Raw genomic sequence first — 24304 nt, 5'->3', positions numbered from 1 at the left:
CTTTCTGACTTGATGTCTGTCATTAACGATGACGATAACACTATTGACAAACGAAAAAGTGATATAAAACACACAAGAGGGAAGGAAGACCTCAGAGTCTAAGACCCACGAATTTTGTATTCTTCCAAACACTTTGCATGGACCTCAAAAATCTGAAACAGGTTAGGAAATTTACGTGATTGTTATTTTATTTGGAATATTCAAACTTGATTCGACCGTGAATAACGTCCCGGTTGTCTTATGAATATTTGGATGGAACGGGCTTCAATAATGATTAATTATCAATATTGCAATCGGTTAACGGAACACGCATCGAGAAGAAGTATTTTATTTTGGTGTGAGGAAAGTGTTTCAATAGATTCATTTTCAACTTTTATCCTAGGGTTTTGTGCCGCCATCTAAAGATAATGGCCCCTTCGAACAGCATAGAACACAGATTGAGCTCCGCGTCCAGAAGCAAAACTTTTATCACTATTTAAGATGAACCAATAATAACAACTATAGAAAAGAATTTCTACTGATGATGGCGCTTCCCAAACAGCTAACAGCTGATTGGAATAACTGAATGTTCAACACTGGTTGAGCATAGGTGATGCTTGCCAAATGCACCCGGTGGAAGCAATGGTCATGGAACACATAGGTCTTTTTTATTGTTTAGGGTTCTTTTCTGTTTTGAGTTATTTTATTGTGAATCTGTAATGTTTTTAGTGCGTTCACTGATGAATGATGAATAGGTGAAAAAATTACCTTCACTCACAAGCAGCACAGAAAACCATAACAATGTATAAAAACAGCTGACAGGACTTTGTTTTTGTTTTACCATCTGCCTTAGTTTTAAGTTTCAATATGTTCGGTAGATATAGTATTTGGACGATGAACTTCCCAATCGCCGTTTTTAGTTCGACAGGGAGAATGAATGATGTGATCCTTGGAAATCTTAAATAGTGACGAAATATCTGTGAACTCTTTCTTCAAAATGTTCAGATTTGAAAATAGTCTACAATTTCAACTACATTTCAATTTAAATTTGGATAACTTTCATCAAACATGGTTATCTCATGAACATTCAGAAAAACCGACTATTCAACCATAATTAATTATCATTAGTAATGCAATCGCCAGCACGATGATTTATTAATAATATTGAAAAAAAATACTTCAACAGTAATAGCAACAATCCATATAAAGCTTGGAATACTTAGATTTTGACAACCGAAATGCCCTCTCTGCGAAAATTTGGAAATGAGAGAAGTAACAAGTAACGATCCATTTGTCAAAAAGATACCAACAGGGATATCATTTTTGTTCCGGTCTAAACATTCGGCATTTTCAATTCTTTATTATAATCACGAAGAAAATGAGGCTCTATTCACAGATTCATTTGAAGTAACGTACCCGTTGAAATTGATATATTTCAAAACTAAGACTGACTATTGTCAGAAATAAAATCATGTGTAAAACATTTCTATAGAGGAAAATTCGATGTTAGCGGAACGTGTCTAAAAATAAAAAATGTTTTTGAACATTGTTTAATTATTATCATAGATACTTGAAAATATGAATCCAAAAACAAGTACATGAATATTTTAGATGAAATTAGTGGAGCACACAACAAATGGAAATGAGGCAATAACTACCAGACGCTCAAGCATCAGATCTGTTGGCTTATGGTAGACACAGAACAGTATATTCTATGATGTAGATTCTGAAACCATCCTGTCAAACTCTTAGACGTCACGTGACCTTGAGCAAAGAATTGGCTATTACTTTTTGAATTTGAAAGAGAAAAGTTTCAGCCCCAATTACTCTGTTAATAAATTTGAAAGAAAAAAAAAGGTTTGTGAATGTATCGACATATTGAATATCCCATTCAAAGAAACCTTTTAGGAGGTGATTGCAGAAAAGTGTTTTAAATCAACAATTCAGCACATGCAAAACCTGAATACATTGAAAAAAGTCAACAAAATTAAAGGAACATGGAACCCATGAAGGTATCTTGCATACACAAGGGAAAAGCCAGTATAAGTGATGAAATCCGCTGATACTTGATGAAAATCCATAATGTATCCAAGGAACACTTCATTGTGAAATTTTCGCTCAACAGTTTACACATCTGAAGAGTAAATACATGCTTGAAGGAGCTATTGTATAGCGAAACATGTTGCGTTTTTGTAAAACTGGTGAAAATCACTTTCTTTGGAAGTTTGTGTCAAGACGGAGGAGTAGAAGGCCAAACCATGTTTTTTCCAAAAACTAATCTTTTCTAAAACTATACCCCTTTCAACTTTGGTAATAGTTTAGAAAGTAAACTAGACGCCAACAAACAATATGGATATTAAAAAAAAAGCCAAATTCCTTCAATATAATATAATTATAAAATAAAATAAATAATTTCATATAAAGATTAACAATGACTAAAACATTCTTACATTATAAAAATAACGCTAATGATAGTACGAAGAAAAAGGGAAAATCACTGAAAAAAATTCAAAGATCAAACCATAAATTACTCCTAATATTCTAAAATACTTGATTGCTTTAAACATCAAATGAGTATTTTTACATTAACGCAAACGTAACTACAATAACGTTATCGGGATGCAATATGCAACAATACTAAACAACACATACGTGCATACAATTCCTCAATATTGATTATAAACAGTCTACAGGGCACATCATCTCGAGAACAAATGGTTAACTTGGTACACGGTTAAGTCACAGATTAGTAAAATACAGTGGAGAAATTCTGCCCTTTCCTTGGATGTAGGATATCGTTCCAGTGTGATGGTGACAACAATAGACACTATTATAGTTCGCAAGAGTTTGATGATGATTACTTTTAACTATTACAGAATTATATGAACTTGTCTGTTCATACTTCAGTAGTTTACTTTTCTTTTAACGGGAAAGAGATTTCGTATGTTTCAAAGAAAACACGACACATTCAATTTAGGCGACCAGAAAAGTCTAGTGTCACTCAATGTGCCTAACACTGTCTAAATTTGTTAGGATCAGTACATGACACTAGACTTTTCGATGCTTTTGAAAGTACAAAAATACTCTTAAGGGCGACATGAGAAATATGGATAATGACGAAAGTTCAATTCCAAATAGCCCATTGTTTAGCCTGTTGAAAATTAGCGGTTACATGGTGTCCAGTTACCACATTTATTTTCGAGAGATAACGTCAACTTTTGTTAGTTCCGCATTAGACAATGGTTAGTAAGTTGGCACACTACATTAGATTTCAACAACTAGATTCGATTAATCCTAGAGAAATTATTTGTATGATGAAGTTATATAAAACAAGTATCGGATGATTATGGAAAATGTAACAATTCCATTAAAAGAAGATATAGAGAAAGGATAATGAATAATAACCAACTCTTGTTACTGTACTGTACAAAAACATTTAAGGTGGATTCAACAATCAGAAAACGATTTCGCTAATAATTTGTACATGAACAACGGTAAATAGTACTTTGTTGGAGTTTAAATATAGCCATCATTGTGATTCGCAGAGAAAAAACACAACCAAAAAAAATACAATTGGAATTTAAAAAAGAAAAAGCATTAAATATATCCTCGAAGATACACACTGTTTTTTTATTGCCCAATCCTTGCTTGCTACATCTTCTTATATAACTGAAATTTGGACATGAAATTCACTTTAACGCTCAAAAAGGTATGAACATCAACAATGAATCGACGTGCTTTCAATATTTTCAATGGTCTACATAATCCTAGGGAGTATAGAAATTGAGAACTAATGATAAATCTACCAAATCTAAATGATCTGCTATAATCAATCACTTAAGACAAGGTTTTTAATTAATACACAATACACTTACCATGTACGTTAATAGGTTGATACGGGGCTAGTAATGATATCTAAATGCATGTCCCTCAAAATAATATCAAAATAAGCCCAAGAGAAACACGAGTTACATGTTTTCATTATTAGAGTAAAACAATATTATTTATTGCATTTACACAGTAGGTTGTGGGAAAACAACTGCTGCCTGCGGGAAAACACCTACTTCCCAGGCTAATATCACGCCGCATATTGAATTATATCCGACAGGCAAATGTTTCTTGTTCATCCAGCAGCAGGACAACGCTGAAATCAATCAAGTAGGAGATCTACTCGACTGATTTCAGCATTGTCCTGCTGCTGGACGAACAAGAAACGTCTGCCTGTCGGATATAATTCAATATCCAGCGTGGTATTAGCCTTCGAAGTACTTGTTTTCCGACAGCTCTTACCCAGAACCTAATGTGTAGGTAGTTGGGAGAGATAAATATTTATTTTCTTATACGTAAGTATCTCTCCGCGAAACAGTCTTTAGACTTATTTGTTTTCAAGTATTGAACATTTGAAAAAGGCTGAGCATATTTGTGATTTGAAATAGTCGAAACTAACATTCGAGTTTAAATTACAATCAACAAATCCTCTGCGTATCAAATGAAATTCTTCGTTTTCCAGTATACGGAAATATTATGCTCAGTATTTTGAGGAACGTGCATTTAAATTTCCCAACATACTATACTATAATTCAAAAATTGCAACAATTTTACTAGAGATACATAGTATCAACTTATCCATATAAAAGAAATAATTACAGTAGAAACCACAATCATTCAAAAGCATTTTTATCCTTCAATATGAAGGTATTTTCCTATTTCTAGTCGAGCATTCAAAATTTCAACAACCACTCAAACAGAAACTAGCTGTGGCAGTTTTCAAAAATAATAGTAAACAAACTATATGTATATCTCTGACCATAATGGTCGGCCTCCAGAAAAATTCCAGACCAATTCGATTTTAACGATATCGTTTCGTTACATTTATCAAGATGGAAAAACTAAAAAAGGAATGTCAAAAAACAATTTGAAAACAGGTTTACGACACTAAAGAAGTTAATATTCTGTTACGAAGAAAGCTGCTCCTTTGTGAAACTACAAATATTAGAAAAATAGAAGAAAAACTTCACCAATGGTTTAACTCTGTCTGTCATCCAAAATCATAGAGATCGATTATTTGTCAAACACATTGGGATAATAATCTGAAATTTTTACAATTCATGGTACTTTATTGGATCGAGGAAAATCAGAAAGAGGGAAAACTATTTTTCTGATGTTTTCCAAAAAAATTGGTCCGCTTAAATTGAAATTATATGTGATGGAAAAATCAAAACACAGATGTAGAAACCAATATTTTTCTAAAATTATAGAAAAGTGGAACTATCATGGAAAATAAAGACTGCAAATTTGTTTTTTGATTTCTCCCGATTTTTTTTTTTGATAAATTCCACAGTAAGGGAGATATTTTCGTTTATTTGGAAAGTCAAAAAATCGATAATTTCGTCAATAACTTCGTAAAACTTGAAAATATGGAAAACTACTAAAAAAACTAATAATCCTGATTTTGATATTTGAAGTGTTTTTTTGTATTTTCAACAGCTCAGGAAAAAACAGGCAAATGTTTATTTCATCAGTTCGGACTACCATTGTCTAATATAATATAAATTGATTTGAAATCTCTCAAAAAAAAAAGAAGATTAACCCAAAAATAACAATTTTATTAAACAAGAAACTGAAATTACAAAGAAATAACATACAAGCAACAAAAAAAAACCGCATTTAGTCAAGCTAGCGTAGAGATACGTAACATATGGAAACCTGTAATCAAGCGAAAAACGACCAACTCCCGCCAAACGGTCATCTCTCGCTAAAACCAATGAAGCGGAGATCTCGGAGGAATAAGTCCAGTTATCACCCGAAGGTGATTGTGGATACTAACAATCGAAACGTTGTGACATAACTTGGTTTGAAATCTTTTAATTTTGATTTTTTCATTTTTTGTTTAATAATATTTTTAATCTTATAAATTTTTTCAGCTTTTACTAATATTTAAATTTTTATTTGTTTGGTTGTTGTTGTATGTTATTTCTTTGCAATTTCAGTTTCATGTTTAACAAAATTGTTATTTTTCGGTTGATCTTTTGATTTTTTTTCAGAGATTTCAAATCAATTTATATTATATTAGACAATGGAAGTTCTACCTACGACACCACAAAACATTGTCAACCAGCTTCAAACAAAGGCAAATGTTTAATCTACATTATCTCTAAGTTATTCCCACAGTATCAAAGATTTTTATTTGAGGTAAAAATTTCTACAATGAAGAAATAGACAAGTCTTTCACAATTTCAATAGTTCAGTGGATATTGAGCCTTTTCCGAATTTTTTATGTTTCAAAAACTGTTCCCAATTCGATAAAAATTTGCGAAAAGTTATCCTCGTATTTTCCCAAAAAACGGTTGAAAATATCAAAAATTTCAGTATGTTCATTTTGTTCAGCAGAAAAAAAATGTAAAAAATAACATAATTCTAATTGTTAATCGACATTTCACTTTTTTTTTTTTTTTTTTTTTTTGAGAAATGAAGTTGTATTTTATGAATGGCTTATTAGAATAGGGAATTGAAAACCAACAACTCTTCTATTTTATCTGTACGCAATGGCTATTTTCTCTATTTCTCTATTTCTCGAGTACAAACCTCTACTATTATTTCAATATTTGCTGGTTTTCCTTCATTTCAAACACATCACGCCACGTTACAAAGGCCTTTCATGCTGAAATATCAAAGGGTTATTCTTCAAGGAGGTTAAATCTATCTTATCTTATATCGAATTCTCAAGAAAAAATAAACATTGGAAACAAAATTAAACTGTGTGTGTCAAAAAACAATTTTTACTAAGTCAATAAAATTTCCACAAAACAATATCTATTTCGTTTCCTAAGAAATGTATCCTGAATATGTTCTTGAATCAATTTGTATTCATATCCGTCTATTAGAAATCAAAGTGTTAAGTGAACAGTGAACAAATTAACTGAAAATATTTTTTTTTCATTGCTGCAATTTTACAGTTAAAACATTCAAACTAAAAAGAGCAATGCACCCGTGGTGGAAAGCATTATCATTTCATTACTGTCACATGACTTGTGTTGGGAAAGAAAGGTTTCGCCTTTCTACTTCTTCATCGATGTTTAACAGAAAAACATGGATGTCCAGTCCGCGAAAATCGGCACATCAATGTTACACAAAAACAATATTTTGGATTTGATTTGAATGTATTACCACTATTTTGTATTTCGACTTTTAATATTCAGACCGCGATATTACTGTGAATATATCGCGAACATCCCGTATACTTAATTCCGTCAAAAACAGCCGCTCGAATGCTCAACACGCTGCCTAAGTAGTGCATGAGAGGGCTGTTGCTGTTGAAATGCTGAGATTCTCAAGTTTGAAATATTTGCTCTCTCTCTCTAGTAACCAAAATCACGCAAAAGGACAACATCCCAATACATGTCACAGGAAATACAGTCCACGTATATACTCAATATAATTTTGGTCCTTCGAGCCGGATACTCGTGATCCGAGTTTGAACGCTGTTTTTGCGAATTTGAGTGGTATTGTTGTTCATTTGTGAATATATATTGTATCTATTTATATATTGACCTGTCATAAATGAATTTATGTATGTAACATGGTGAAAATATATCTACCTATCTCTCTATCTATATCGCGCACCTCCTGTTTGAATCTGTTTGAAATCTGTTTTTCCGTTAACCAGCTGTCGCACCCCTATGAACAATAACCCTCAAAAGTCGAAACTTGGGCCAGTTAAGGATTAACGAGGTCTTACCTTTTAACGTGTGATTCCTAACACGGATTGGACGATAGCAAGTGAAAATCGATTGTTCAGACTAGGGCTTGAACCACCGACTAACACGGCAGTCAATTCGAGTGAGTGAACAAAGCACCCACGTCGAACCGCCTGGCTACCGAATGACCCATCTGTATTACACCTGTATTACTTAATTCCGTCAAAATCGGTCGGGATTGCGAGAGAAGAAACAGTCGCTCGAATACTCAACAAACTGACCAAGTAAAGCATGAGAGGGCTGTTGCTGTTGAAATGCTGAAACTCTCAAGATAAGCACAGTTCAATTCAATTTGAAATATTTGCTCTCTCTCTCTCTCTCTATTAACCAAAATCACGCAAAAAGACAACGTTCAAATTCATGTCACAGGAAATACAGTCCACGTACATTGATACTCGACATAATTTTGGTCCTTCGAGCCGGATACTCGTGATCCGAGTTTGAACGCAGTTTTTCCGAATTTGGGCGGTATTGTTGCTGTCAGATTACACAAAAAAGTAGGATTGGGATTGTTAATATTGCTAAAAAAATGTATTCCCAGTAAATACATTTGATTTATAAAATAAATGTTCATATTCACATTAAAAAAAAACATCGATAGTTACAGGCATTGATGTCTTCCTTTCCAATTTTATCGTACACCGATACTTTTGTATTGATGTTAATATCGATGCTTTTTTAATTTTGAATGTATCTACATAGAACACTATCATCCTCAATGGTGAACATCGGTGTTTCGGAATAAGACACTCGTCTTATTGCCTCTTCAGAGATATTTCCATTCATGAAATTATGACTTTTTGTCACGAACGAGTTCAATCTACTCACGTCATCCCAAAAATCAATTCTCCTAAAAGTATAACCCTTTCAATTATGTGTTATTTCATAAATCTTTCATCATTTTTCTTGCAGTTCACGATAAGAGAAAGTGCCGTCCAAACATCTCATACGAAACTTCAACAAAAAATCAAATGTCGCTGCCAATTAATGAAGCGAGAGTAACAATTGAAAACTACCACATTTTTTCTCATCTTACACGAGTAGTTCGCTCATCGACAGTCAAACGTTGCTTTCAATCGTACCGAAACAATTTTGCTACCGACAATAAATACGCCTGACGTTTCTTACGATTTGGGAAACATCGACAAGATTGCTGCGCAGATTTTCTGAGGATTCGTCTCGTCGGGATACATCTGCATGGCCTGGGTTACTTGCTCCTCGGGGAAGATAGCTGCCAAGTGGTAGTGAAGTTTCCTGCGGGCGTCTTCTTGGACGGGCGAGCTGGCCAGATGGTGGGAACCGCCTTGGGACCAAGCTGGAGGCCATACGTTCAGCTGAGTGTCGGAGCAACTCGATATTCTCTGCATGTGTCTGAAAAAACACCTGACTGAGAAAATCTGTGGTGCAACGAAAAAGGAGTACAACTGAATCACGAAAAATCATTTAAATGATCATGTGATCTTTTTTACAACTTTCATTATATATAGATATAGATGGGAAAAAAGGGAAATATTAAAGGAATCAATGTTGTCTATATGGGCGACATAATTAGTAAAAAAAAAGTGGGGTACCGCAAGGATCCATACTTGGACCTGTTTCGTTTCTTATATATTTCAATTCTTTGGTTACAGTAAATAAGGTGAGTTTCAAATGTTTGCTGATGACACCACTTTAATTCACAATGGAGAATGTTCCTCCTGACGAAAATCAAGTAGTTTTCATAAAAGAGCTCTAAAACAACGCATTTTAAACTTATCATTTCAACCTTTTTCTTTAAAAAAAATATTTAAATACTTGAAAAAGAGGAATGAAATAATGCATTCAACATTTAAAGGGATTCGTTTCTATTTCACCATTTGGCAACATCGGTTATAGCTAATAAAGGACAACGAATCTGTTACCTGTATGAGACAAACAAAGATGACATATTTCAGAGGCGTGCTGTACTGTTTACTTATGTTCCGAGACATTCTGTGACATATGTCATTTTGTGCACCTAACCTATCTTCCTCTATATAAATAAATAACACTATGATTTGAATATTTACTCTTTTATATAAATACGGACAGGCCCCAATTTAAAGATATTTTGGAGTGAAGCTCGGGTATGTTACTCAAAAATAGTGAAAATTACATTGTACCCTGCTGAAGAGTTGAAGATCGAACTCACCTGTGCTGAGGATGCTGGTGAGGAGGCCAGGGCCTGTAACTGTAAGAATCCGGAGCGGAAGCGATCCTCGTTACGTGCTGGTGCATATCCCAACCCGGATGCCCCATGTAAGGAGTAGGAGAAGCCAATGCCATCTGACTACTTTGATTGCTGGAGATCTGAGGGGCGCCGTACCGCATCGATAATCTAGGATCCGCGCCCGGATTCAACGTGAGCTGCCTTTGCAATTTCCTGTGGAGATTCTCTTGCGGCTGTACGGGCTGATAGGAACTGCCGACATTATCGACGCTGCGACTCTTGGAGACTATGGCGTGCTGAGGTTCTTTCGGTGGTGGTACGTTCGACCTGGTTCTTCCCAGGGGAGTTTTTCTAACGTCACCTTCTCGAGCCTTTAAAATGAACTTTGATTTACAAACACATCGAATCACTGCCAATTATTGTACTATAAACACAGATATTTATGTTTGGACTGTTTGAACTAAGCTAGTCTGTTTCAATACAGTATTAATAAATGAAGTGATAGGTAGAAAACATTTCAAAACAGATTGACTCCTCAAACTTTGAGGAGTGCCTAGCAATAGCAAATCATGATTTGCTATTAGAAAAATTATATCTGTACGGCATAAGAGGTAAAAATAGAAGACAGTCAGTGTGCTTCAATGGTATCACGTCAGAAACACTAGCAATGAGATATGGGGTACCGCAGAGTTCTGTTCTGGGGCCCCTCCTATTTATCATTTACGTAAATGACTTATTTTATCATTTAGTCGATTCAACCTGTATCATGTTCGCAGATGACACCAATATCTTTCATCAAAATATAAACCAGAAAATAATAAATGAAGCTACTGAAAAAAATGCCGAATGTTGGTTTGCAGCAAACAGTTTAAAACTAAACGCTAGCAAAACAAATCAAATGACGTTTTCTTCACAGGCAACAAGTACCAAAGAACATACAAAACTTTTAGGAATTTTTCTAGATCCCTCTCTGAATTGGAAGTTTCACATCGAGAGGCTCTGCTCCAAACTTTCAAGCTCCATTTTTATTCTGAGACAACTGAAAAATATAATAAGTTCTGACACACTAATGAATATCTACTATGCTATTTCTCACTCTCATATTTCCTATGGGGTAATGCATCCGACTCTATCAAAGTATTTACGCTTCAAAAAAAAGCCATCTGAATTATCGCTAATGTTGCCTTCATTGTAAACCTTTGTTCCAGAAATTCAAAGTCATGGCACAACCTGCTCTTTATATTTTCCACCAAGTACTAGAAATCCATGGTAGAAAAAATAAACTAAGTATAAATTCAAACTTTCATGAATATAATACCCGCGGTGCTGGGCGTCTCAGACCACAGAGATTCAGATTGAATAAATCTGCTAATAATTCTCTAGACTTTGCTCTCTACAATAAATTACCATCCAATTGGAAGATTCTAGATATGATTTGCTTAAAAAAAAAAAGATTTCTTTCAGAAAATGGGTTCTATTCAATTCGTGAGTATATGGACCCACCTGTCAGCGATACGCGTAGGTAGTTGAAGTAATACCTGAAATAGTAAGAGTACAAAAGGTCGAGTGTACTGTTGAAAGATCTGTATATTCTTCAGAAGAATTACCCTATTTTGAAAGGTCAATATTAAATACAAAAACGAAAACACCATAATCTTGTGGAAACTTGTAAAAGAAATCATTATAACCAATTAATTCAATTAGCTGAAAATGAAAATAAAACCTCCTGGACAGTTATCAATAGACTGAAAAATAATAAAAAACCCAAATCATCCAATAAAAAAATCTCCCATGAAAATAAAGAAATCTCCTGTCCTGATGACATTGCAAATCTGTTCAATAATTTTTTCATAGGTGCTCCCAAACAGGTTATAGACGATATACCACCAGTTATCTATCTATCTATCTATCTATCTATATTTTGTGATGAATCTTGACCTTCACTTTACTGTTGAATTTCAGATTGTTTTAGTTCTTAAGCCTGCTTTCTCAACAAAACCTAAACTTTTATGACAATAAAGCACGAGACTCTCTAGCTGACTATGTACTTAGATAAAACCTTGTCTTGGGAGACTTACATTGATCGTGTGCAAAAAATGAAATCAGGCCATATTTTTGACGTAAGCCTTATCAACATATGCAAATCAGTGGTTTGGTCGAGGAGGACCACAGAACTGGCCCGCTCGATCCCCGGATCTCAAGCCTCTCGATTTCTCTATTTGGGGCCATTTACAGCATTTGGTTTATCGTACTCCTGTTCGCGATGTAGAGGACTTGAGAAACCGCATCATCGATGCGTGCTGGGTAATCAGAGATACTCCATACAATTTTATTTTTCTAATGTTTTATTGTTTCAATGTCTCATGGCTAAAAACTAATTAATAATATAATATAAAAAATTAAAAAAAATTGTAATGTATTTTTTATAAAATTATAATTTTCAATTGTTAATAAAAAAATAGAAAATACGGTAATCTATTTTTTTGCCTATTAAGGATAACTTCACCAAAGGAAAAAAATGCCAGGGTTTTAGTTTAATAATTATAGGGATTTTTATATTAACTTTCAATTCAGAAAAAGTTATGAATTAACAAATTTATAATTAACGTTAAAATTGGGATAAAAATTTTTTGACTGCGGATTATTGTTTATTGATGTATCCCAACATTACATGATTTTTTTCATTCCTTAATATTTACATTTAATATGTTTAAATATTTTTTTTGTTTTCATGTCAGAGTGACGAAAGGCGCGAGGAAGCCAGACTACCCGCTTTTGTCTCTATTTTCAGGGCTCTGTAAAAATTATAAATAATCGAGATACAGTTTCGGGAGTCGGGACTTTTTCTACGCAAATTCATTGATCTTTTCAAATCTTTTTTCAAAATTCCAAAATTTTGAAAATTTTCCGAGATATTGAGAAAAAACTAAAGCCCCATTTTTTTCACCTAATTGTTTACAACTTTTGTAATTTTTATCGGCGTTTTTTCGAACCTTCCCTTCAACTTTCTAGGCAAAAATACGAATCGAATGACACCTTGGTCGTAATTTTTGGACAGGGCTGAAAAATGTCACCAAGAAGAGCTAAATCGAGTACATGTGAACCAGACTATTACACCTTGTATATGTACATTATATGTAACCGGAGCAAATAAAGATCTAATTATCTTTCTATCTATTTCTATATTTATAAAGCTCTGCTTGTAAGCCTCTTGAAATTTCAATAGCTATAGACAACTTTTCAAAATGCCCAATAATAACTCGAAAATAATCACAGCACATCTTACCTGCAGATGTCTCTGAGCATGCTCTGATAGTCTTTCCGTGACGCTCTTGTGTGGCAGAGGACCCCTTTCCGGATGATGATACTTGCACTTGTTCCCATAAGTGCACTTCTTCGCATAGGGACAAGGTGGAGGTGGATCCCCCTTTTTCGCTTGATACTTCAAGAAATTATCCAGAGTCGGTCCTGATCTACCCAACGGATCGTCAGGCGGCATGAAATGATCGTTAACGAACGAGTACATCAATATCCTTTCTTCTACCACTTTCCGAAACTCTGCATTCTCCTGACACAAATCTCTGTAGTTGTCGTTGCTGACCACTATTCCGTCTGTTTGCACTCCCAGTTTCAATATATATCTGTCGTCGTAACAAACCATTCTTTTCCCGCCCACTAGCCGGGAAGGCGTGAAAACCAGCAACCTTTCCTTTTCCAGCTCAGCTAAAATCTCTTGATCGCGTATGAGATTATCAGGCCTGGGAGACTCCTTTCGCCATTTCGGTACAAAAACGGTAATGTCTTTGTGACCTCGAGCTTTGAACCAGTCGACGCAGATTTTGATACCTCTGCAGGAGAATATTTCTTTGTTTCCATGACTGTAACAAGAATGAATACCACACCTTGTGATTTTGTAACAGACTCAGTATCTAGAAATTTAGGCTTTGGTGGCCATCGCTTGAAACTGTTATTGGTTCCGGGTTTTCAGGCCGTAGTCTGTTGGAATTCCTTCCTAACGTTTCTACACCCAATCTTGGGAGCGTTATCACAAACCTCTGAGGATGCCAGCCACTTGCGTCAGCGAAACGTCAGGAGAAAATCCAACAGATCACATTCAAAAAATTTCAGATTCTAGAGAGTAAATAAAACCTCTGCTACTCTACAACTACTACTCAATTTGGTGGTCGATGTCAAAGAATACAAAGAGCCCATAGAAGTTTGAAGGTGATTGACAATGTTTCGTGATGAATTTCACTAGTTCGGACTTCCATTGTCTATTATATAAAATGATTTGAAATCCCTGAAACAAGTAAAAAAGAATAATTAAAAAAAAGAATAGTTGAAAATAACAATTATATTAAGCAACAATAAACCTGAAATGAAATGATAGTAAAATAACCTACAAGTAAAAATATAATAATTGAATAAATTAAAATTAAAGGAATGCAAAAAGAAAATAATAAAAATAAAAATAAAAAAGTGTAGAGATTCCAAGTCACGTTAGTTCACGACGTTTCGATTGTTGGTATCTACAATCGTCTTCGGGTGATGACAGTCATCACCCGAAGACGATTGTAGATACCAACAATCGAAACGTCGTGAACTAACGTGACTTGGAATCTCTACACTTTTTTATTTTTATTTTTATTATTTTCTTTTTGCATTCCTTTAATTTTTATTTATTCAATTATTATATTTTTACTTGTAGGTTATTTTACTATCATTTCATTTCAGGTTTATTGTTGCTTAATATAATTGTTATTTTCAACTATTCTTTTTTTTAATTATTCTTTTTTACTTGTTTCAGGGATTTCAAATCATTTTATATAATAGACAATGGAAGTCCGAACTAGTGAAGCCCATAGAAGCTCATAAGTACGATTTTGGCGTATCCTGAAATTTACAGTACCTAATATATATATATATATATATATATATATATATATATATATATATATATATATATATATATATATATATATATATATATATATATATATATATATATATATATATATATATATATTACAATGTAGGTTTTCACGTTACAGTTACACCTTTCGAAGCGAAGCAGTAACTCGTCTTGATAATGCCATCTGAGATTCCATGAGAGCGGGTTTCGCTCCGTGTTCTGTGTATTTTCTCCCCATAAGGATTATTTTCACAACGTTTCGGCAAAGTCTCATTTGCCACCAGAAGATGGCAAATGAAGCGAAACATAAGTGGAACCACCTATTGGTGTGACACCCAAGTCAACTTGCCAAGTTTTTATGTCAGTGTTGGCAAGTTGTGACTTGGGTTCCATTTATGTTTCGTTTGCGTTTACGCAGCTATTTTTATCATGTACTTTCTTATTTTTTTTCTCATTTTGTCTTCAATCGAGGACCGCCTGCTCGGTACTGACGATGCCCAATAGGCTGAAACAGCTGTCTACCGGTGGCTCTTTTCGGAACCCATCATTTACTCCCTCCGCAACGCACAATGATTAGTCGCGATCCTTTGTTTGCAGGCATGTTAGGCGTACACACTCTCGAACCATCAGTCTACCCTTTCGTAACTATGTCGTGAATGTCATACCAAGTTTCGTCCAAATAGAAATTTTGCCGTTGTTCTTGTTTAAATTTAGTTATTTTTTCTAAGTATTTGTTACGCAATTCCACTATTCTTCTGCTTTCCATAACTGCTTGACGTTTTTTTATTATTTTAAATGCAAATCCTATTTTCTTTAACCAATTCTGAAGAGTTTTGTCATAGTAGCTCACGTTACGGCCGAAAGTATTCAATTTCTTCTTTATGATTTCAGTTGTAGGAATCTCATTGCTTTTGTAACAGTCGTTGTTTGTTGTTTTTTTCAATGATTTCATTAGATGAACATCTAAATGTTTTGGAAATCCCGTATCACATCGCGTCTAAGGTTTGTTTTTGACTATTTTACGTACAGTTGAGAAAGGAATTACTGTCAAATATGATGTTGCTTGTAATAGTTTGTTTCCCTCAAAATCAAACTTGAGATGTAGATTCTTATATACGTTGAAACATACCCTCTGTGTTTCAATAGATATTCAAATGCATCCGAATCCTATTCACTGGTATCTCTTTTTCGCATAGTTCACCATCGCTATTGGAAGTCTGCGTTGTTATCACTCTCGTTATTACTATTGGTACTTGTTCAAGGACGCCACATTTTAAACAGATAACAAAAGTTTCAAGCAATGATAATTGCACCAATATCGAATTTCAACACTCAAATCGCGATCAGTTCCTGAACTGAACACGACGGCGATAACCATCCCCACATTTCCGATTTCTATTCGTCACCGTAACACGACTTCAAATTTAATTTTATAACTCTTCAGCCAATCATAAAACTCGGTTAGTAAAAATCATCCAATTCGAACCGCCAGGTCTACAGTCTACGCGGACTAGTCGGCAGCGGTTTTATTTCTTTGTATTTGTTCGGAAAACCGGCAACATTTCAATTTTCAGTTCGATGTCTTTATCTCGAGACCGAGCATTAAAAGTTTTTTTTTATGACTTACCAAAAAGAAGATTTAGTGTTGTTAATGATGTTGAAGTTGAATCGCAACCGTTTTGAAAACGATATAATCAGTTCGTTCGCTATCTCCTCGATATACCGCTATTTATCCCTTTTGTGAATGTTGTGTCAACGAGTATATGCATCAACAGTTAAGTTAGCTGGAAAACATTCCAAGGAGCTCCAGAGAAAACCCACAGTAGCTTATCCAAGAGGAAAACTCCAACTATCAGGTAACTTTGATGCTCTCGTATCGAAATTAATTACAATTGAAATTACAGTCCACTGATAACGCCATTTATGTACTTTCGCTATATCATTTGTATTTTTTAACGTACAGTATTGTTTTTTTGGCCTTTGAGCTGCCGATAGCTTTAACTATGCACTATACCGGTTACTTCGACTATACTATAAATTTCAGGATACACTTAAACCGTACTCATGAGCTCCTAAAGGCTTTGTATTCTCTGTCGATGTTGAACTTGACTTTGTAACGCATCACCTTTTAGAAAGTTGGGAACTCACCTCATCGCCACATTACTACCATCAATAACTATCGGGCGTAACGATTGAGTTCCCTCGCCAGCCTCCATCTGGAAAGATACCATGTCCAGGGTACTTTCATTAGGACTGCTATCACAGGAACTGCCTTTCTGCGCTCCCAATTTGATGAGCTCCGCTAGAAGTTCGTTTTGAGTAGGAGATGAACCCAACTTTTGCAGAGCAGCCTGAACTAATTTCTCCGTGTAGCCTAGTTTCAAAGCAAACTCTACCCTGGAAAAAATTGTATCGTTCCATTTTGAATTATGACAAAAATTGTATTAGAAAGTTATTTCCAAATGAAACAATCGGAACAATCAAAAAATGCAACAGATAATTCAGTGATACGAGGGTAGTTCCAGAAGTACCCGGCCTGACCTAGAGATGGCGGTAGTTATTTGAAAACATATCACTGTATTAGAAAGCACACAATATATAAAGCATATGTTTCAAGTTTGAAGCCGCTGCGTTGGTTAGTATTTGTTTGGCAGCCATCAGTAGCGAAAGTTTTCGGCGAATTTGTGAAAATGGAGAAAATTTGTCATGTTATGTGGTATATTTCATTTGAAAGACTTCAGCCCAACCAATATAGAAGCTGAACTGGATTCTACTCTGGGCGAGCCCGGTCCTTCGTTTAAAACAGTAAAATATTGGGTATACTATAACAATTTTCAATTGAAGGTGATTCATTAGCAACGTCGCACTTGAAGTGACCAATGGATAATCCTCTTACCAACCCTGCAGAGGCGTACCAAAATATTATTTTTATTTATTGAAACACATAGGTAATTACGTAAAAATTGTTATAGTAGGTGGCGCTACCTGGTGTCAATGGTAAAACTAATTACATTTTCTTATTATGCCTAATACAGTACTTCAAAAAAACAGAAAAATTTACAAAATAATTATTATGTTCCTTTTATATAAAAAGAGAACTACAAAGCAAAGAAACAATTACCTATGTTACGCTTATGAAGTTTCAGAGGAATCTCCGAAGAGGAATCCCCAGTCACACTTAAATCTATTATTATTTGGTCGAAAACAGTGTCTACCATCCCGTCCAATCTCTATATTTTCTCTTCTTCCTTGATCACATGGGCTACAGCATTAGCCCAATCTTCTTTCCGTATCCGTTCCATTGCGAGTTCTAATAAACGTTGGACATCAGAAATTTTATATGTCACGTTTTCACGAGCTACGTAACCCTTAATTTGAGCCCAGATTAATTATATCGGGTTCAACTCGCAATGGTAAGGAAGGAGGAAGCCTCAAAATGGTGATGCCTTCAGCACGAGCCATTGTATCCACTACATGCTGGCGATATCTATCACGATGCTGTTTAATGACACTAATAAGCTCGGCCTTAACCATGTCCTCGGAAAATGGAAGTCCTTTTTGTCCTAACCGACTCTGCATGTCTGCTTTTCTGGTGGTTATAGTTAGCAACAGTTCTACTAATCGGCTGTGATAAGAAGCGTTATCCATTACTATTACACAATTTGGTTCAATTCGTGAAAGAAGGGATTCAAACCCTCCTTCAAAGCAGTGGGCGTCCATGTCTTCGTGATAATCCCCCGTTTTTTTATCGATAAAAAATCGTCTACAAAGCCACTCTCGCTACCTATATGGGCGACAATTAGTCGTTGTCCTTTACCCGTTGGTCCGCGTAACCCTGTTGATAAACCGTCCACAAAAGCTTGACGATAACTAGTTACAGTAGTATCTTGCCAGATCTTAGATACTGTGTGACCAGCATTCACCCACGTTTCGTCCAGATAATAAATCTTTTTTTGAGCAGATCGCATTTCTCTAATAGAGCGAAGATATCTCCGTCGCCATGAGACTATATCTTCTCTTTCCTATGCAGGTAAGGACGCTTGATAATGAAGAAACCGAATGACTAGTTATGGCATTTTAAGGACGCAAATGTAATAGACCTGCCAAGTGTTGATCAGTTTACCGATTTTTTAAAGAATTTTATGAACTGGTTCACCTATTCGCTCGTACATCCTATCGATATGCAGAAGCTATCTTGTTACGGGGGGCAAATTTTATGGAACCATCTTACTCTTCAATTATTTACAATGGCGATGCATAGGCAATAAAAATGGCCCCGGTAAGAACATTGTTGCCGTTAGACCAAATGAGGTGACGACTCCAGAAACGGTGAAGAAAATCCACAAAGCGGTACTTAATGATCGTCGACTAAAAGTGCGCGAGCTAGCAGACTTAATAAGCTCACATCAGCTCACAAATCGATTACCGCGATGACCAAACTTAACGAATAAAGTTTGAATTGCTACCTCATGTACCCTATTCGCCAGATTTAGCCCCCATGGATTGATTTCTGTTTCCAAACCTGACAAAATGGCTCAGTGGTCAAAGATTTTCCAACGATGAAGAAGGAAGGAATCAAATGGTGAGAACAACAGGACTTTCAGAAAAAAAAAGGGGTAAATTTTGTGTGGTGTTCCACAAGGATCAGTTTTAGGACCCATCTTATTCTTATTATATGTCAATGACATTGCAAATTTGAGCATTTCTGGAAATTTCACTTTTTTCGCTGATGACACGACGCGACGATATTGTGAAACAACAAAAACTCTAATGATAATACAATGAAATATCTACTGATATGAAAAAAATCAAGGGCTGGTGTGATGCTAATTTGCTATCCTTCAATATCACTAAAACAAACATTTCATCATTCAGATGAGATATTATAGTTCAAAGTGGATTTATAAAAACGTATAAAACTGAAAAAAAAATAGTGAATCATCTCAAAAAAACACTGTGAACGAAGTAATTTAAGTATTCATTCAGTAGACTATAAAGCTGAAAAAATCAAATATCAACGATCATGAATTAGCATTCAAAATTCAAAATATAATCCATTTTTCGAATATTCAAATCATCTCGAGCTATAAATAGCCTACGATAAATATCAAACACTAATAACCGTCATTTCAAATTCGTTGTGAAATGAATATTCATCGTATAATTGTGAATATTCACGGCAAATAAAAAATTAGCAACATAAATAGAAAGGTCAAAGAATCAAAGATATTCAACGATATTATATAAACGGATGTTATAAAATTGTGAAATAATTCTTCCAATCGTTGTAAATGCATACGATTTATTATGAGGGTCAAATGCTGAATTGGCAAATATATGCAATAACGTAAATTGTGTTCAATGTTACACCATACTGTTGGCTTGAATTTGCCCGAGAACACGAACAAAAAAATTTGTATTCTATACATTGATGATACATTTCTAAATTTTAACTATAATATGATGTCGTTAATATGATTTTCCCAATTGACCGTCATGGCCATCATTATTCCTTGAAAAACTACTATAATAAATGCAACGTTTACGAGATAATTGAACTATCCAATCAAATTTCAAGCGTTGAAGCGCACCCGCCGAGAGAGTAGAAGCGACAAGCGACAAAATTGAGCGGTTTTGATTTCTAAACGGCAAGGGTTCACGCCTTGTTTCGTTTTATCTGACTCATCCTGTATGAATCTTTCGTCACTTCATAAAACTATGTCGCTAATGGAATGTCCACTTCCTGTACACCAAACCCATTCATCATATAGGTGCGATAATTATCCCTGATAACGAAGACGAACTTGTGTAAACGGTCTGGATCCCCAAGACATATTTTCAATAACTCAAATGATTTTATAGTCTCTTCGCACCTTTGTTTGTTGAAGCAATTATCACATTATCATTCATTGTTTGTTATTACTTTTATTAATGACTATGTAGGTGCCAGCGTATCATTTTAATAATGCTGATGCATTACTTTTCATAAACAAGTTCAGATAAAGGAAATTTGTTTACTTCAAAATTCATTGTAAACGAAAAATATTATCACTGAAATTGAATTACATTGTGAAAATAACATCAACTTCTGGCAGTACATTTGCTGCCTCATTCATCGAGTTTGGATACCCAAAAAAACATATTACACTAGTCACTGTCCTTGCTTCTGTACAGTGAATTTTATATGAAGAGCCAAGCTGTGGAAGATACTTCATTACGCAACAATAAAATTAAATGCATCTCTGGTTTAGTGGTCAAACATGAAACAAGATGGCTGAATTTTAATGGAATGAATGAAAAACACTTTTGTCTCTCTGATGCAGGATGCTACAGAACGATTTGAAGAAATAACAAGAGAGACCTTGGAAGAAGATGATGGACCAATCCTTGCCAAGATTGAAAGCACGTGCTTGAAGATCCGCCAAGCCATGGAGAGTACCCACAACTGAAAGTGGGTAAAGTTGGTGAGGAAACAATGCCCAAATGCAGACCGAAAACAGGAAAACTGCAAAGCCGCCATCGCCATCAACTTGAGTTCCCGCCCGCTCACGAACATAGAGGAATCCTTCGCCTTTGTGCCAACATCTATGCCCACTTTGTCTGGCGTGGAACTATATACCACCCAGTTGGTTGTCAGCAAGGGTGGTATATATAAGTAAAGTGGGCCAGAGAGACCCACACCCCAAATTGGTACGACCAATCAGCCTTACATCCTTCCTGCTGAAAGGACTGGAGAGGATACTGGACGGACATATCAGGAGGGTAGCATTATATGAATGCATCCCCAGTGAATAACCACCAGTATGCTTATCAAACCGGCAAATCGACAGATTCAGCATTAAACAACCTCGTTGAGAAAATCTCCCCTTGACAACAAGAAGATTGTGATTGCTGTATTTCTTGATATTGAAGGAGCATTTGACAATGCACTACCTAAATCTATAGGATTGTCTCTGGCTAGAAAGGGTATAGAATCGACCATAACTGGCTGGATCCATGCCGTGCTAAACAGAACTGCAACTACAACTCTTCAAGGCGAGGCTATCAGGTTCAGGGTCACCAGGGGCTGCCCTCAAGGTGGCCCCTTCTGTGGTCGCTCCTGGTGGATAGTCTGCTTGATACCCTCGACAGGAGAAAAGTTGATCTGCAAGCTTATGCAGATGACCTTGTCATCCTGGCAAGGTCCACGTCGAGAAGGGTTGCTTGTAATATCTTCCAAAGCGCGTTGGATGTTGTTCACAGTTGGTGCCTGAGGGAGCAGATGTCTGTCAACCCCAGCAAAACTGTGTTAATCCCCTTCACCAAGAGAAGGAAATTGGACGATCTAACGCCACTTTCCCTTAATGGTGTGGTCATTACATTTGGAACGGAGGTGAAATATTTTGGCATGGTCCTTGATAGAAGACTCACCTGGAACGCTCACTTGTTCCCTTATTGATCAGACCGAGGCAGAAGAATTTAGGTGGAAGATCAGAAAACAGGTGGATCAAAAACCAGTTCCAACATTTAACAGCAGCGATGGAGAAGGAAGAGCTCTGAACGGCCTGCAGATAAGGAAACGCTATTGTTGTGATGGATACTGATCTCTAGGAACAGAAGATCCAAGATGTTCTTCAGAAGGAACAATACACGAAGATTGTACGGGACCCTACTGCATCAATTGAAAGGAAGTTGAACCAGACTTTGAAAAAACACCAATTCTACTTTTCGGAAACGGAGAGATCATCGCCAACACCGCACCATAGTAAGCTATCTTACTTGTATGGACTTGCTGAAATCCACAAGAACGATGTTCCGCTCAGACCGATCATTAGCTCTAGAGATTCAGCTACTCAAAACTTGTCCAGATTCTTACTTCTCATAATACAACCACTGCAAGGAAAAACTTAATATTTTGTGAAGAATTCAAGACATTTTGTAAGACGGGGACCTGGAAGATCGAAATTACTTGTAGAAGTGGGCATAGAATTACTAGAATGCTGTGTAAGAAACTAATATTTCCAATTAAAGGACGAAATCTTCATTTCTTTACGCAAGATGAGAGACTACCGATGTGATCGCCACTTTCACCAGTTTTAGCCAACATATATATGGGGTAGTTTGAAACTCTGGCCATTGAAGAAGTCTACAAGAAATCTAGAGTTGGGTTGAGATACGATGACGACACCTTCATAGTATGGAACCATGGGAATACAGAACTAGACACCTTTCTGAATCACATCAACAGCGTAAGACCTTTCACCACCTCCACAATGGAGGAGCAAGTCCAAAACGAATTGCCATTCTTATCAATCTACCAAAAAAGGAACCATCAAGACTCTACCAATCTGTGCTTTCGAGCTCTGTAGTACGAAGGAAGGTCTCGAGAAGGAACTAGGCATCATAAAAAAAATCTTCAACGGAATGGTTACTCCAAAGTGATGGTAGAACAAACTTTGGCTAAAAGCCAAGCTACCGTAGAGATACGCAATATATTGAAACTCACAATAAAGCGGAAAACGGTCAACTCCCGCTAAACCGGTGAAGCAGAGAGAGGGAAGAAGGGCCACCCAAAATTAATTGGTGAACTTTTTTGATGTATTCGTCGGTAACAGCGTCTTTGTGGCCTCCACTGCGTGCATCGGCCTCGTTGCTCATTTCACCTCGTGTAAACTTGGCAAACCACTTCTCAACGGTTGATTTTCTTGGTGCAAAGCCCGACATTTCTTTTTATCCATTTTCAACTAACAAAAGTTGCGTTCTATCCCACAAACTAATAATCCGCCAGCTGTGAAATCTGTACACGTGTCTTTTGAAGGTTAGGGTAACCTAAAAATCCAACGAATTAAATACTATAGTAGCGCCATCTGTATGTTAGCCGTCGAACTGCACAGCCCATCTGATACATATGGTAGTTACCGCGAAAAGAAAATTTCTCTCACCTGGCTGTATATCCGGAAGATATTTCTGGCGCCGACTGCACATATTCGGCGTACTCGGCCGCCAAGGTATCGCTGGTTGTTCGAGAGACATCCTGATGCCTGGTCGGTGGATCGTTTTCATAGTCAGAATCGTAACTTGAATCCTCTCCGGCCACTGCCCCTGCGCACCCCTCAACGCATATTTCGTCTACATATTTCTGAAAAAAAAAATATCTATTTTCAATCGGTTAACCGTGATATATACTTTTCTGTTTGAAAAGTTGTAAATTAAACTTCAATAGCAGTAGGGGAGACCCATTGTAGATCTTCCCGAGGAGTTGTCCTCGCCCATCGTCCATCCTGTCCTTTATATCGGCAGGTGTAGGCTGAACACACACTATCTTATTGACGGTAACTCCGGACCCTCGCATAGGACATGCCTGACAGTTTCATCTTCCTGTTCACACATCCTGCATAGAGGTGTGTCCACTAGCCTCATATTATGGAGGTGTTTCCTTGATTGACAGTGGCCAGTCGGAAATCCTATTGTTGAGCGTAGGTTTCTCCT

General features: G+C 36.0%; 1 protein-coding gene and 1 long non-coding RNA gene across 3 annotated transcripts in view; one reads left to right on the top strand and one right to left on the bottom strand.

Annotated features, from left to right (window-relative positions):
* The first annotated feature begins 1724 nt into the window (after window positions 1–1724).
* On the top strand, window positions 1725–2970 carry LOC141480835 (uncharacterized). The gene is made up of 2 exons (XR_012464588.1): window positions 1725–1836; window positions 1888–2970. It is a non-coding gene; the product is annotated as an uncharacterized lncRNA (long non-coding RNA).
* LOC111516254 (probable ribonuclease ZC3H12C) overlaps window positions 2353–24304 on the bottom strand; it is a 42293-nt gene continuing 20341 nt past the window's right edge. For both annotated transcript variants that reach the window (XM_074171516.1, XM_074171517.1), the window contains exons 2-6: window positions 23758–23954; window positions 16985–17233; window positions 13211–13802; window positions 9907–10295; window positions 2353–9107 (exon numbers count right to left, since the gene is read on the bottom strand). In XM_074171516.1, the coding sequence (XP_074027617.1) occupies window positions 8861–9107; window positions 9907–10295; window positions 13211–13802; window positions 16985–17233; window positions 23758–23954 (1674 nt within the window). In that variant the 3' untranslated portion in view covers window positions 2353–8860. The remainder of the gene's footprint in view (window positions 9108–9906; window positions 10296–13210; window positions 13803–16984; window positions 17234–23757; window positions 23955–24304) is intronic.

The sequence above is a fragment of the Leptinotarsa decemlineata genome, unplaced genomic scaffold, assembly GCF_025532065.1.
Source record: "Leptinotarsa decemlineata unplaced genomic scaffold, Ldec_3_MD MMD2_tig00000010_RagTag_RagTag, whole genome shotgun sequence".
NCBI lineage: Eukaryota > Metazoa > Arthropoda > Insecta > Coleoptera > Chrysomelidae > Leptinotarsa > Leptinotarsa decemlineata.
The sequence above is the reverse complement of the archived record's forward strand: the minus strand, read 5'-3'. Positions and strand labels throughout refer to the sequence as shown.